Raw genomic sequence first — 16,942 nt, 5'->3', positions numbered from 1 at the left:
CACTGGCTGGGCTGCTCACGTGCTAACGACCTGCTCTCGCTCCGTCAGATGATGCAGACTCACAATCTGCCTTGTGTTTCCTCTTCCTTTCGTTTTGTTGCTCTCCAGTGATCCTCCTATTTAATTGTTATCCCAAGAATTTTTATATGGTTTATATATTGCTACACTATTTACTTACAGGTTAAGATAAATTCTATAATAAATACTAGTGTTTTTGAGTGTAAGGTGTACTGCCTAATGTTTTAGGCTAGTATTTACAATGAATGCTTAAGCATACTGTCGTATTAAGAATAGTGAACTCGTAAAATTAAATATAAAGTGTAGTTTTACTACAGTAAAGTGTGGTGAATTGTAGTACAATATACCCCATATTGTAAAAAAAAACTACAGCACTGGATCATTTGTTTATATTACACTTGTTGTTTTACCATAGTAACTATAGTATTACCGCAACAGGGTAATTAAAGTACTTAATCACAATATGTGTGTTCAGGGGCCCTGTGGAACAGCTTCTTCTCAAAATGAAGATGATTGCAGGGAAAATGTCCTCCACAACCTCATCAACAATGTAGAAGAGAACAGACACTAGTTCACTTTATTTTAGTTGCCATAAAAATGTGATTAATAATGAGATTTATTTGAAGAGTGAATAGTACAGTAGGCTATAATACCTTATCAAGTGTTTCTATTAGTTACATTTCTGCTTGCGTTAGTTTTTATTTTTGTCTAAATGTTTTTTATTTGATTAGTATGGTGCACCTTTTGGATGTTTAATAAATGTTTTGTGTTTAAAGGGTGTTTAAAACTGGAAATATCTCATCATATAACATACAGCCAAAAATGTTATGGTTTATTAGATTAAAAATTATAAGTCTATTTTAGTATTTTGGTTATTGTTAATAAATAGTGTACTAATATAAATCATATCAAAAAGCTCGAAAGGAAGAGGGAACACAAGACACAAATTGTTAGTTTGCATATAATCTCACTGAGAGAGCAGTGTACTGAGAGCACGCAAAAAAATTGTGCGTGAGCTGTGCATATTTGAGAGATTGTGAGAATTTGTGCGCTAGCAGCGTATGTGAGAGCTCGCAAGCAGTTTTGTCTACAAACAGGAAATCGGTGCACAAACATTATACTGAGAAAACTGTTCATCATGCTCACTTTGTGCAGAACGGTTTTGTGTTGTAAACCACTTGAATGTAAAGTAAATACAATAATGGCAACAATAAGAAAAGAAACAAAATCTGCATTTTGTCATGGCACTGGAGTTTTCATATCGGCCTGATGTGTCTAATATGAATATAGCCAAGCCATTCACAGATATTGCCAGATAATCACTTTACCTCTACCATACTTTTAACAGATCATTTGTAATTCTGGCTGTCATCCTTTCTTGCATTGTCCTGAGCCTTCACATTTCCAATTATATACTATATTGTTAGTAGCCTGGAGAGGTCACAGTCATTCTGCTACATCAAATTACTTTCTACTGAATGTAAAATGCTCATTATAGAACATTATAATTTTATAATGTTAAGTTCTAATTCTGTTGTTATTTTGATGAAAGTAACTAAAAAGTAATATAAGAGTAATGTAACATATTACAATTCTGAGACAGTAATATTGTAAGGTAAGGGATTACGTTTAAATAACAGTAATAAGTAATCTGTAATATATTACAGTTTGGAAGTAATTTGCACAACACTGATAATAATTAAATAACATTTTAACAATTCATCATATTATTCAATATATCACATTAATATTCAATATATTATATTACTGTTCAACATATATTATTCATACAAATCAATACAAAATAGATCAGAATATACTTTACATTTAACAATCAAAATTTTAAGTTAAAACAGTAATAAAAATAATAATGAGTGTATTTACAATGATTCATTTATAATCAAGGTGTGTGTCTATGTGATAGAGTGAAAGACACAGAGAGCAGATATAGTGGAAAGTGTAAAATGAGGGATAAATGTATCACTAAGTCATGACTGCAACAGTAAGTGGCAAAAAAAGACTTTTATTTTGGCGTGGCGTGTGACGTCATAAGGCTGCGCCGCTCCAGCGCTGGAATTCAACTGGAGAGAGGTTTGTGTTTTAAAACTTTTACAAAAATATGAACTGATTGATTAAAGTTTCAGGTTTTTCATCTGATGCTAAATTATGAACCTGCTGTTGACAATATTATTTAACCCTTTATACAACATAATACTATTTTGCTGACAGTAATGAGAGCTATTGTTTGAATAAGTTAACAGAAATGTGTGTAATACATATTTTAATAACCTTTAAATTTTTAAAAAAGCATAATGTCATTCCATTCGAAGTATAAAAGAAATGAAGTAACTTACTAGTTTTAATCAGGTCGTTGTTTCTTGCTCGGACTTTTACCTGATTTGTTTTTGTTAATGACTCTCATATAAAGAAACTGTTGAAGCAAGTGTTGAAGAGAAGTTATTTTGTTTCTGTTCATTGTTTTATTTATTTGAAAAAAATTTATTGTTTTGTTCATTTTAAACAGGATAAAGTGTCCAAACGCAGAGAAAAACTCCTGCTGAAGCGACTGATCTCTACACTGTTATAAAGATGGCGTTTATTAAAGAGGAGAGTGAAGATGTGAAGATTGAAGAAACATTCACAGTCAAACAGGAAGATCTGCAGGAACAAACAGGTTGATTTTCATTCTCAAACACCAACCAACCAAAATGGTCTTGTTTGAAGTATGTCAAAAATCGTGGATGCCCCCAATTTTAAATATGCTGAATGAAATGGACACTTAGATAATTAAGTATTATAAAACATTGTACAGTATTCTAAACTATATGATGTTGCTGTGGGACGACGTGAGGCAAAACAAACAAACTATGGTGGAACAATAACGTTTAACATTGCACTGACTACAACTGGCCAACAAACTAGTCTAAAAAAGACTTTTGCTGATTTAGATATGGATTACAGCATGCAAAAATTGTTAACCCTGGGTCATTCTAACGCTGGATAAACAGAATCCTGGGTTATCTGTAATCATGTTCCACACTGCTCATGTTATACCTGGGGTTAAAATACAATCCTAGATGTTCATTAACAGATGTTTCACATTCACAAACCCAGGGTTAACATTATTGTTTGTATATTTACATTGCCACTGTCCCTGATTGGACAAACAGCAGGAAACCTTTTTAGATGGCATTTCTGCATCTTGTCGGGTATATACAATGTCGCCACGTAAGTCTTCAGCTAAGCCTCAGGACATGCACAAAGGCAAGAAAACAAAGAAAAGTACAAATGAATGAAAATAAGTAACAAAGTATGTCATCTTGCCATCTCCTCATCACTCTGGTTTACAGCAAACGTGGCTTTAGGCATTTGCATAAGTTTTATACAATAATGCAAACTCACTAATATAAGCGTAAATTATGTGCACTTGCTACGAACATGCAGGATTTGTCTCAATCGGGTTTTCCAAGTAGGTTATAAATGTTCAAATCGAGTGGTAGAAAAATAAATCACCTGATGAATGTAGTTCATAAAGATCATTAGCTTAATTGGGATCGATGCCAAGATACTCACTAAGCTGCTGGCCAGGAGACTCGAGATAGTTCTCCCCCACCTTATAAACCCAGACCAGACAGGCTTAATACAGAACATTTCTCTATTACAAATATAATGCTGCGTTCACACCAGACGCAGAACGCGCATCAAGCGCGAGTGATATAAATGTTAAGTCAATGCAAACGCGCGAATTGACATCCTGCGGCACGAATAACGCAAATTGCGCGAATGGCGCGGGGCAAATTAAGCGTTTTGCGCGTTTGAATCTCTCGAGTTCGAAAATCTGAACTTCAGCGTACATTTGCGCTGCGTTAACCAATCAGAAGCTTGCTCTTGTGGGGGCGTGATTGTGACGTAGAACCTGTTGTCGGTGTTCCGAGGGAAATCCTCCAGCCTTCACCAACAACAGTTCATCAAACTCGGCTTGGCTTTGTCAGAAGTACCGCTGAAAACCTCTATCATCCAGGTTAAGTTTCTGGAGGAGTTTATGAGCTCACAGGGCTGGATGCACCTCTGAAAGAATGTAGTGGACTCAGACACGACCCTAAACGTATCAACGCTGTTTTTCAGTCTTCATAAAGCACATAAACACTGTTATTTTCTTCATAAAATCCATGTTAGCCATTTAGCGATGAAGCTAGAGTCTTCGGGCAGACCGAAGCCCTGCCCATCAAGCGAATCCGCGTCGGTTCTGAAGTGAATTTGACACGCGAAAGAAGCGGGGTTTGGCGCGAATAGCGTGATTTATCCACGCGTTCTGCATCTGGTGTGAACAGCATAAGAAGACTTATGAATGTTATACAGTACACCAATCAACACAATTATAAAGCAATTTCTGTATCTTCAGATGCAGAGAAAGCTTTTGATAGGGTTGAGTGGAGTTACCTGTTTGAAACTCTGCATAGTTTTAGTATAAAGGGTGAATTTTTAAAAGAGATTCAAACCATCTATCACTCCCACATGTCTTGCATTATTACTAATGGTCTACGATCAGAACCTATTCCACTTGCTAGGGGCACCAGACAGGGCTGCCCACTGAGCCCTCTTTTGTTTGCATTGGCACTAGTAGAAGCTATCAAACAGAATAAAAATATAAAGGGTATATCAATGAAGAGTTGTGAACACAAAATTGCACTTTATGCAGATGATATTCTGCTGTTTTTATCATCACCTGAACACTATCATTTTTTGAAGATTTTAGTTTAACTTCTGGCTACAAAATTAACTTTAATAAATCAGAAGCATTGCCATTAGGTAATTTCGATGCTGAATCTATAGTAAATATTTCTTTTAAATGGTCAAAATCTGGATTTGTTAATCTCGGAATTAAAGTGTCAACTGACTTAAATCAACTATGGAAACTCAATTATGCCCCAATTGTTCAAATGGTCAAAAAAGACTTAAACCGCTGGCAAGCCCTTCCCCTTTCACTCTTTGGTAGAATAAGCTTAATAAAGATGAATATTCTCCCCTGAATGTTATACCCTCTTCAATTGACACCCTTATAATCAAGCAGGAAAGCCTCTGCCCAGCTTGAAAGTGCTTTTTCTAGATTTATATGGAATGGCAAAAAAACTTAAATTTCTGCAGATGCCAACAGAGCTAGGTGGATTAGCTCTGCCTAATATCGTATATTATAACTGGGCTTGCCATGCCAGACTCATTTGGAAATGGTTCAAATCTTACTATGACCTATGCCAGGGGTCGGCAACCCAAAATGTTGAAAGAGCCATATTGGACCAAAAAAAAAACAAAAAACAAATATGTTTGGAGCTGCAAAAAATGTAAAGCCTTATATAAGCCAAACACATGCTGTATGTATCTATAGTAGCTATATTAGCCTACTATAAAAATTACTAAGTTGGCTACAAATAGATAATGAGCCTTCATGATTAAATAGCCACTGAAATCAGGTGGTTGGTGTTGATTTCGTTGTCATTTAAACACTTCAGCACAGCCTCTGGTCTTTCAGTGATATTAATTTGATCATTTCTTCTTGCGGCCCATCAGAGTTCACATACCTGCATAAAAGCGCATTGAATATCGCTCACATCACAGGCAATTGAGTATGCTGGCACTGAATTAATGTCCTTGGTTTGCTGATCGGTGATGTTACCTGCCATTTTAATAGCCCTTTCCTTTTTTGTATTATCTTGGTTTTGTTTTTGAAGTCTGCAAATAGGTGTTCTAATATGTTGATGAATGACTCCTTCATGTAGTCACCATCTCTGAACGGTTTTCCATGCTTTATTATCTCCCGGTTTGTTTACAACAGCCACCTGCCCGGCATCCCGCCCTGCTGATAGACATCCTGTGTCGCAGGTTATGACGCAAATCTTCGTTGACAGAAATGTTGAAATTAAATATTAATTCTACACACTTTTACAGCATTTGAAAACGTTAAAAATGTTTGTCCTCCTATAGATATCATATTAAAACAAAAATATATACTAACCTTCCCCATCTTTTTGAACATTTTTTAAAAAACTAGAGGGAGCCACAAGGGCAGCGCTAAAGAGCCGCATGCGGCTCTAGAGCCGCGGGTTGCTGACCCCTGACCTATGCCCTTGTGTGGATTCCTGGGCCTGCTCCCCACTATCTGTCTGGAGTTTGTTTGCTTGTCTCCACAAGTAAAAAGAGACAGTGAAGAAAAATACAATACTATATAGCTCTATTAAAGTTTGGCGACAGATTTCCAGGTTTTTAGGGAGAGGGGAAGCTATAATTATGTTAAAACCAATTTATTTGAATCAGGACTTTATCCCTGGCATAGATTCACCTCTTTTCAAAGCATGGCACATAAAAGGAATTCATATTCTATCTGACTTGTTCCAGGATGACTCTTTAATGTCCTTCCAACAATTCCAAAAGAAATTTGATCTCCCAAACCAACATCACTTTGGATATCTGCAATTTTGTCACTGTTATGTCAAAGCAAAAACAAATACCAGATACATTAGCACTAAATAGTTCGGAAAGATTTCTCGCTAACACAACAAATGCTGTTCATTTTATTTCTAGATTTTATTCTTTTCTATACTCTAATATCTCTGGACTTGTGAACACAGTGGCCCATAAGTGGGAGGAAGACCTGTGTAATGTTTATATAGATGATGACTGGCATGAGGCTTTGAGGTGTATTAGATCCACTTTTATTTGTAATCGACTTTAGAGACTCAATATAAGATTTTACATAGGCTGCATATAACGCCAGTTTTATTGAATAAAATGGATTCCTCTATATCAGCTGTTTGTGTTAAGTGTCATACAGAGCTTGGTACATACTTTCATTGTTTCTGGAAGTGCAAACTCATTTGAAGATTCTGGAACTTTATTGCGTATGAAATTAGCACAATTTTTAAGATCAAATTAAAAAAGATCCCGGTCTTTTTCTTTTGGGACTCCTTTCTAAAACACAAGAAATGTCATTGACCCTTGACACCAAAGGTTATAAATTGTTAGATAAACTGCTACTTTACTTAAATGCATCCCTATTAGATGGATAACACCCCCCCCCCCCCCCCCCCCATTCACTGAAAATTAATGTTTATTATATTGATACATTTATATTCCTGCATTATGTTTAGTTTGTGTTTATATAATTTTTTTTACATGAACAAATTTAGCTTCATCATCTACTCTTTAAGCTTTAGCTCAAGCTTTTACTGATGGTCACAAGGCAAGCTATTGTGTAAATCTGGTTGATGCTCGCTGCACTCAAAAAATTGATATGTTGGCTTTAATGAACTTTTTTATGTCAACAGGTTCCACTTAACCGAGTTAAGTTACCTTAAAGAAAGAATATTTATTTGAGTGAACATAAGTTAGTTACATAAAGGTAATGTAATGTTGTTTAGTTCAGTCAACACAACATTTATAATTTAGCTTTAATTTATTTACACTGTTAAAAAAATCAGTTAAATTTACTAAAAAAAAACCGCCAGTGGTTGCCAGGAATTTTCTGTAAAAATATGGAAGTTTTATAGGACTGTTTAAATTTACAGAAAATAATCGTATTTCATCAACTGATACAATGCTTAGTTCACAAAAACCTAGTTTAGCTCACAAAAACGTTGTCATTCAATGCACTAATGTGCTCATGTGTGTATAATTAGCAAACAGATTTTCACTGTATTTGTAACTACACAGTTATTTTTAAACAAAAGAAGATGCAGCATAACATCAGCTATCCTTACTTCATATTGGACTTGCACACAGGTGCTACAATCCTCCACAATAGTGCTAGAAAGAGATGATGACTGTCCTACTTGTTGATTCACCCTGCAGATGAGATGCTCAGTGTGAACCCTCAGCCTTGTGATGAATGGCGTCTTCCTCACAGTTGCTCTTACTCTGGATACGTTACTCTGGATGTTGTAGGATGTAGATGTATAAATCAGAAAGAAATTCATTAGCAGGGTACCCCCAGGATACTCCAAATAAAATTCAAGGCTTTATAAGACATTTTTAATACCTTTTCAAATGAAATTCAATGTTCATCTAACATCAAGGAGTGATTTTGCATACTCTTCTGCTCGACGCCAGTTAAAATCGATTGGGTTTGAATACGGAAAACCGTCTCGTAAAACGCTGACGATAAACACAAACAAAAAACGTCATTCAGTTATTTACTGTAAATAATATGCTGTAATAAACATTAACAAATTATAGTATATAACAGCAAAAACTAAAAATCCAATAAAACCAGGTGTTACACAATTAAAATACTATAGTCATTTATAGGGGTTTAACTGTTCACAAACAAATCACAGTTCGGTTCCATACGACACAGTGATGTCACGGTTCGGTATGTTTTCGATACAGCAAAAAAAAAACAGGATTTCTCTGATAAAATATTTTTTATGTTTTAAAATGTACAATCTTGTTTTTTTTTCTTTTACTTTAAACAGTGATACGGCTATATTTCTGAGCTTTCTGCTTAGCAGCAAATTAAACAAATCCTTTATACTCAAAACAAAAAAGCTGCTTATAAAAAAATAAATGTAATATTGTAGTAGTTAAACAAATCAAAAGAACGATTTTCAGAAAGATGAGTGTCCACCTTTTCTTCAGACAGCACAGATCTGCTTGATTTGACTATCACCTGCCATTTTAGTGGATCTGAAAGCAGGAATTATCTGACTGAAATGGGCTTATGAAGGAATAATATAACTGGGTTCTATTACATTTAACATTTTTTAAAAACCCGACATTTCCACTACCGATTCAGGTCTCATATCCACAGCTATAAATGTACCGATCGCCTCGGTGATTTGTTTTGCCCTGTTCGAATCTGTAGGAATTGCCTGTGAATGCTGCAGGGATAGTTGCATGTAGTGCGCGTGTTTCCAGTTTTCGTAATGTCAGTGTAAATGAGTTGACATGCTCAAATATCACTGCTAAAATAGCTTACATAGCATAAAATAGCTTGCCATCACCCTCATAACTTGCAGGGAAACCAAAGTGCTCCCAAATACCAGACCCGCTGTTGGTTATAGACCTTTTTCTTAGAATGAAAAAAAACCCATTATGCTTTGCGTGTATGCACAAGGAGAATGCTAAGAACTTCCGGTCAGCAGCTGATGCGTATAAACAGTCACATTTGGACAGCTTTGAAACAAATATTTTAATCTGTTTTACCTGCTTTTCTCATCTTTGAAATAATCCTGTTGTCAATCAGCGCCACCTCCTAGACTGATCATTCAAAAAAATGTGATCTAATGGGATGGAAAACAGCTGCTGTGAGGCATTTTCCCCTCGTTGTCAGGCGGCATCTTCTGGAGTTTAAATGAAGTCTCGTTATCGTTAAAGTCAACAGTTTCTCGTTCTTTCAAATATATAACCAAACCAAACACATGTAATTCACCAAAATGTTTGACACACACGTAGCCTACTGTACTGTCCCACTGACACTGATTTAATAACTGTGACAATGTGAAAATAAAGTGACATTTTGAAATGACAGAAAAACACAAACTGTGGTAAATACAACACACTAAATGAAACAAACGGCTCACAATTAGAATAAACAGCAAATTAGCCAGCAGAGTATCAGTAACAGACTTTTATTGGTCATTTTTGTAAATTGCATGACTCGCATAACATTACCTGTTAAGTTTCATGCCAGTAATCTGGTTTGCTCTATAATGCAGTTAAGTATTGTGTGTGTGTGTGTTTGTTGAAGACCTGGGGCCTCATGTATCAACGCTGCGTACGCACAAAAACTTTGCGTACGCCAGGTTTCACGCTCAGAATCGCTCACGTTTGGATTTACTAACAATGAACTGAACGTGGGAATGTGCGCAGCTTCACGGCAGCTTTCTGGCAGGCGTACGCACATTTTTTGTGCGTGTCTGTTTTATTTCCATTGGCGACTCCTAGAGGCAGTTGTGTTAAATTCCTCTCTACAAAGTGTCTGAGCCTTGCAATGGCAGCTGTATGAGACTGGTTCATCTAGTAGGTATGTAAGGTTTCCATACCAAACAGTTGACCAGCTAAACATTAAAGCACAATTTGCAGCGGTCGCCTGTTTTCCCAATGTAATCTGAGCAATCTACCGCACACACATTGCTATAAAGACACTATCTGAAGATGAATTTGCATGCGTGAATCAGAATTTCCATTCAATAAATGTGCAAATAAAATATGATGCACAAACTTATTAATGATTCCTACTTGTCTTTCTCGTGATAAATAGTGGGCAAAATCTGATATGTAGCGGGGGAAAAAAAGAAGAAAGAGTTCATCAGACACTGGATTCGAGCCGAATTTAAGCTCGAACGTGTCAATACATGATCACATGCATCTTACGAGCTGCGCCACTGAGACTGCTAAGGGTACTGCAACATTTTACACCTATAAACCACACTATTTCTTTTTTTAATGCACTCAGTGCGATGTTCAGACCCAACTGTGTTGACCGCATCAGCTAAACTCTCCCACTCTATTTTTTTTTCTTTTGTTGTTAATTCCGGAGAATAAACTTGCAAATAACACCGCTTTTCTCCGGTCTACCTCCGAAAGCAGCACCTCCATTTCACATTCTGCTTAAAGTTTCTCTTTTTGCTTGATTTTGCCATTGCTTTTTCATTGGGTTTTGCCATTAGCATAGTCATTAGCATATTCATACGGGGGAGGAGGCAGGGAGGGGTTTTGTGCTCGTGCATGTTGCGCTCAGTTTCACGTTCATTCGGATGTACAAAAGAATATGCGTGAGATTCGGCGTACGCAGTGTTTCATACATCTGAATTTTTTTCTGCGTACGCACATTTACAGCTTTGTGCGTATGCAATGTTTTAGTAAGATTTCCACGCAGGTTTTCGTACATGAGGTCCCTGTACCTGTACTGACAGGCCAGGGAAACACACACACACACTGTATTTCTGACGGCAGACACGTGAACTAGGAGAACGTTTTTCTCTCACGCTTGAACCACATCTGACACATTATAACGGCTTTAACACATACTTTTCAAAGTTGTGTATCACAAAAAAACACTCCACACAAAACGCTATTGAAACCCATTTTCGGAGCACAAATTACCAGTTGTAAATGCTGTAAACAGAAGTTCTAAACTACCTGAAGATGCTGGTCGGTATGGCGCCCTCCATGTAGCTGCCAAGAAAAAGGTCTAGTGCAGCACGTGGTCTGACTGGAGTATTGTTTGGAGGTGGATGGGGAAGGCAGCATGTTGCCTGTCAAGTCATTTGAGATGTCTGAATCGTTCGGTTTGTAATACTTACCGAACTGAAAGTCTCGTAATGAACGGTTCAATACTAATATACGTATCGTTACACCCTTAGCAATTTATAGTAAAGGGAAATACTTTTCAATAAGCATTATATTGTATATATATTTACAACTCTTCATTAATAAATTACACTACAAAATATGGTATCAGAATTTCACGGTACGGTAATACCTCGGTATGAATGTCACGGTACAGTATTTATTGAATCATTTACAGGAAAAAACAAAACTTATGAAAATACTCCAAAAAAGTGTCAATGACATACAAATTAGCCATCTATCTGTAAGCTTTGAAACAGGAACTTCAATTTTAATAACAAAAAAATATTATCCATGTAAAAAAATTAAGTTTCAGTTTAGTATTGTTGAAAACTCATCACATTCAACATTTAATCACTCACTCACTTAGATAGAGATGGGTTTTAAGGAAAAATATCATATAACTATAATCTGGTAAAAGCTGGTATCTCTGGGCATTTACAATGTCCCCTGCATCAGAAAAAAAGCCTCTCATTTGGGACTGAGGTTTCTGAGACAGAGAGATATGATTTAGCCCAGGTTGACAGCAGTGAGTAACATTGTGCATTGTCTTTCCCCCACTTGAGAGGACAAGCCGTGAGTGAGATAGAGGTCTCTTTGCGGTACAAGTCAATGTCTGCATCAATCTGAGTAGTGTGCTGTATTCTGCAGTTCCCATGACTGTTATTAGTCGTATTCCCCAACTTGCAGGCACGTGCACACATAGGGCTCAACCTGTACAGTGCACATGCCCTTTTTAGTCTTGGATAGAAAGTGCCCTTCCAAAATGATCAAAAGTGCCCCCGCGACGCGACACACCCTCCGTCCCGCCCTTCAGTTGGCGCGCGACAACACCACTCTTGAGTATGCGCGCTCAACCCCCCCTCCCCGCTTTACAGTACGCGCGCAACAACACAGCTGATCAAAACGCGCGCGACAACACTCGCTTTAGGTTCCATCATTTCCAGCTCTTTTTCACCCCCGCTTCTAGCAGCATACTCCATTTCCGCATTACTGGATCTGTAGCGACAACAGACCGCAAGGGATGATGGCCAAGCCTGGGCTGATGGGATTTGTAGTTTCCGCTACCTCCCATTCGCTTCATTCGCCTGAGCAAATTTTCTCAGAAGACCTATAGTTTTACCGAGTCATGCGACTACGGTAATATCGAATTAATTTAATTTACAATACTGTTACATCCCTAATATATATATATATATATATATATATATATATATATAAATAATCACTCATTCATCTTTCAATCAAGATTCTCGTGTCAGCCCAATGATGAAAAAGTTTGTTGTCGACCATTGTAAAACAGAAAGAAGAAATTAACATTCTCGCCAAAATATGGATTTACTTTTATCGCCTAGACACCGGCCTCCAAGCTACGTAAGTGTCAGTGCCGTCACTTATTGATCCGCAATCGGTATATGTAGCTTGTGTGGACACTACTTCACTAAAATAATAGCTTCGCTACACAAAAGCTATTTGATTTAGAAAGTGGTGACGCTACTGAGAAATATAGTTACGCTAGTAGCGTCACTACTTGTAGCGATGCTACTGTCCAACACTCCGTGGTTTCAATGCTTCTAATGTAGAAATTTCCTCATTACTGATAGCCAAAGGTGTTTTAGTAACCGAAGTGGTCTCCAGTGCACAGAACTCCACAATAGGTGGTTGCGCTGATGAGCAGTACTACACACGGTGTGTTTGGCACCCCTTATATGGGAGACCAGGGCTGTAAAATCCATCGTTGCTAGCTTAAAAGATTGACCCAAACGTAATTCGGATTCCTTGGCCAAAGCGGATTAAACAAACCCACAAACTAGGCTAGTAACGATCTTGTTCTGTAGCTCACCTCAAGTAACCATAGTAACGGGTGTGCATGCTTTCGTGCTTTCTGCTATTACGTGGAGCGTGAGATATACTCAACGTTGCGCTGCATGATTTTTTAGTTAGCTTACATTAGTTACAGTTAATTTTGTTATTATATGAACTTAATTCTAAGAAAGGTAATTTAAATTATTAAAATAAGACCTTTGTAACAAAACCCAAGACTTTGTATAATAATTCAAGGCTATTAAGGCCTTAATTTGAGATTATGAAATTTAAGACTTTTATAAATGCTTTTAAGACCCAATGGGTACTTTGATTAGGTTTTGCATATAAATACTCGCAGTCTCCTTTTGGTCATTCCACCTCTTCACGGAAATTGTCAGACTGATCTGGTGTATTAATCAACTATTGTGGGTTCTGGAACTGAACAAAAATGATGTTCCAGATGCTGGACATCCACTGGCACTAGATCATCATCAATTCAAGAGTAAATTTCCCTTCTTTGCCATCCTCTGATGCATTTAGGTTTCGCCGCTATTAGATTTCGGCGTAGAGCGCGCTATGTAGACGTAAAGAGCCTGACTGATATTCTACCAGAACCACGTCAGCAGAGTTCGTGCATAGAGTCCATATAATATAACTTCTATGTTAAGCGGCTTTGACACATTTTACATGGTAAAAGCACTAGATAAATAAAGATGAATTGAATCTGCTTAAATGTGTACACGTTAATGGACCAAACAAAATATGATCTGATTTATATTACATTTAATGTGCATCAAAATTACAGTGTGTGTAGCCAATGTTTCCAGTGTCTTTTTACTTTTCAGCTTTTAATGAGAATGTTTAAGACTTAATGAAAACTTATTTTATTTATTTATTTATTTCAGACCGAATTGAAGAGAATGAGGGGAGTAAAGAGGAGGAACATCATGTCAAAATTGAGGAAAAAACTCATTTACAGACTGATGGTATTTTGAAAAGGAGAGACAAGAATCGTTTCACCTGCACTCAATGTGGAAGGAGTTTTGGAAGAAAAGGCGATCTTAAGATTCACATGAGGATCCATACTGGAGAGAAACCATTCACATGCACTCAGTGTGGAAAGAGTTTTGGAAGAAAAGGCCATCTTAAGATTCACATGATGATCCACACTGGAGAGAAACCATTCACATGCACTCAGTGTGGGAAGAGTTTCAGCTGCTCATCATACCTTAATCTTCACATGAGGATCCACACTGGAGAGCAACCATTCACATGCACTCAGTGTGGGAAGAGTTTCAAACGATCATCAACCCTTAATCAACACATGAAAATCCACACTGGAAAGAGACCATTCACATGCACTCAGTGTGGGAGGAGTTTCAACAGATCATCACACCTTAACGATCACATGAAAATCCACACTGGAGAGAAACCATTCACATGCACTCAGTGTGGGAAGAGTTTCAGCCAATCATCATACCTTAATAAACACATGAGGATCCACACTAGAGAAAAACCATTCACCTGCACTCAGTGTGGGAGGAGTTTCAACAGATCATCACACCTTAACGATCACATGAAAATCCACACTAGAGAGAAACCATTCACATGCACCCAGTGTGGGAAAAGTTTCAACCAATCGTCACACCTTAATAAACACAAGAAAATCCACACAGGAGAGAAACCATTCACATGCACTCAGTGTGGGAAGAGTTTCAACCAATTGTCACACCTTAACAGTCACATGAAAATCCACACTGGAGAGAAACCATTCACATGCACTCAGTGTGGAAAGAGTTTCCACCAATCATCATCCCTTAATCGACACATCATGAGCCACACTGGAGAGAAACCATTCATGTCGAATCATCTTGTTTAATCCCGCCCCTCATGCTCAAACTCTAGTGTGACTGCAGCTTCGATGTGGGATGAGTTTCAGTAACTCATCAGACCCTAATAAACACATGAAGACCCACACTGGAGAGAAACCATTTACATAGACTCCGCTAGCTACCCCAGAAAGGTGTTGCTACTCTGGAGTCCTCATGTCAAGACCTGCCATCTCATTGACTCTTAAACCTTATGGTTTTGTATTGCATTACTTTTATCATGTAGTTAAAGTGTTGTTGTGATTATATCCTAAGTTCTTTATCTTCATTATTATCCCTAGACATTTGTTGGTTGCTTTGATTGATTGTTCTATGAGTTACATTTTATTATAAATAATTTGCATTTAGGCTATTTTGTTGGCTCATCTCTCTTTTATGTTGCAACTCAAACAAGCGGGCCATAACACTTTGTAAAATGTGTCCGGTTGTATCCGAGATCTTGATCTTTCAGTCGTGACCATAGGTGAGAGTAGGAACCTAGATTGAGTGGTAAATTGAGAACTTTGCCTTTCATCTCAGCTCCTTCACCACAACAGACAATCACATCAACTGCATTACTGCTGCCACTGCACTGATCCATCTTTTAATCTCACATTCCATTCCACATGAAGAAAAAATAAATTAATGCAAATACTTAAACTCCATTTGGGGTAAGGACTCTCCTACAAACTGGAGATGGGCACCTTTTTCCAGTCAAGCACCATGGTTTTGACTTAGAGGTGCTGTTTCTTTTTCCTGCCATGTCACACTTAGCAGCAAACCATGCATGCTGAAGTTCCATGTCCTATGAAGCCAAAAGCACAATGTTATCTGCAAATATCAGAGACCGTCCTAGCCTGCACCTACAATTTTGTAAGTAAAAATTATTATGTTTTTGAGGTCAGCCTAAAAAATAACACCTTTAAAAAATAAAATGAATACATATATAGATAGATATATAGATAGAAATTTTAGTGGTGGAAGGGAAGTAGGATGGCTTGTTCAACTATAAACCAAGATGAAGCCTCAGAGCATTGGTTCTTAATTATGGTGCTTGTGCAAAATGTGTTGACAATGGTCCCAAATTAATTTTAGGTCTTATTACTAGATCTTAGAATCACACCTGGGAAACCCTAAAAGCAGAGATTTTGCTTATCTTTAACTGCTTAAGATCAATTTGCACCAGATCAGCAAGAGACAACATCTGTTTGAGTTTCCTTCGCCGACTGGGCTCAACGAAACATGGCAGTGCTGATTGGTTGGTGACTTAGCTTCAGTGACGTCCTTAGGATTCACTCGCTTGTAAGTGGAAGTTGTCCTGGATTACCGGGGTGAAAGACTCTGCTAAAAGTCGGTTTGCTGAAGTTTTTTGCAGTTTCGGCAGTTCCTAAACTTTAAGAGGTTGCATGGCGCTGCAGTGTCCAAGAGCAAGGAGAGAGGGGGGAGAGAGCAGCAGAATGCAAAGTTTTACTGTTACGAGAGGTTTTTAAGTGATCTGGTTTGGTCCATCCCAATGGCCTTCAAATGAGCAGTTGGCATCCAGGGCAGGCCCATGCCTCGTACCATTATGCTCAGGGTATTTATTATTGACAAATTATGACAAAGTATGAAAAATTTTGTGATCTCCTTAGGTCTCTGGAATTTTTTTGAAATAACACACAATTCTTAAATTCACAAATCCAATTTTTGTTAATTTACAAATTGTTTTTGAATTGGATTTTGTAAATAAATAGTGCTGTGCATGGATTAATGTTATTTAGTTTTTTATCTTATTTTAGTTTTGAGACTAAGAATCTTACATATAGTTGGGAATGGGAAGACATTTCTCCAGCATGAAACAGTCAATGAAAAGGTTTTATAAAAGTGATTTATAGCCTGCACTCACTTCCAGATTGGAGGCTCCTGAA

General features: G+C 37.3%; 2 protein-coding genes and 1 long non-coding RNA gene across 3 annotated transcripts in view; 2 read left to right on the top strand and 1 right to left on the bottom strand.

Annotated features, from left to right (window-relative positions):
* LOC148680839 (uncharacterized) overlaps positions 1-16,942 on the bottom strand; it is a 785,675-nt gene that overhangs the window by 137,248 nt on the left and 631,485 nt on the right. The window lies entirely within an intron of this gene.
* The window catches only part of LOC101886199 (uncharacterized), an 883,799-nt gene that overhangs the window by 831,890 nt on the left and 34,967 nt on the right, over positions 1-16,942 (top strand). The window lies entirely within an intron of this gene.
* Positions 2,054-15,406, top strand: LOC148680928 (uncharacterized). The gene is made up of 3 exons (XM_088650630.1): positions 2,054-2,109; positions 2,543-2,692; positions 14,073-15,406. The coding sequence occupies exons 2-3, from the start codon at positions 2,608-2,610 to the stop codon at positions 15,044-15,046; spliced, it is 1,059 nt and encodes a 352-aa protein (XP_088506756.1). The 5' UTR covers positions 2,054-2,109; positions 2,543-2,607; the 3' UTR covers positions 15,047-15,406.

This window comes from Danio rerio, chromosome 4, assembly GCF_052040795.2.
Source record: "Danio rerio strain M-AB ecotype USA chromosome 4, GRCz13ab, whole genome shotgun sequence".
Taxonomy (NCBI): Eukaryota; Metazoa; Chordata; class Actinopteri; order Cypriniformes; family Danionidae; genus Danio; species Danio rerio.
The sequence above is the reverse complement of the archived record's forward strand: the minus strand, read 5'-3'. Positions and strand labels throughout refer to the sequence as shown.

Coding starts and splice junctions, on each gene's coding strand:
- LOC148680928 (XM_088650630.1), top strand. CDS start 2,608: ATGGCGTTTATTAAAGAGGAGAGTGAAGATGTGAAGATTGAAGAAACA. Junction 2,693..14,072: donor AGATCTGCAGGAACAAACAG/GTTGATTTTCAT, acceptor TATTTATTTCAG/ACCGAATTGAAGAGAATGAG.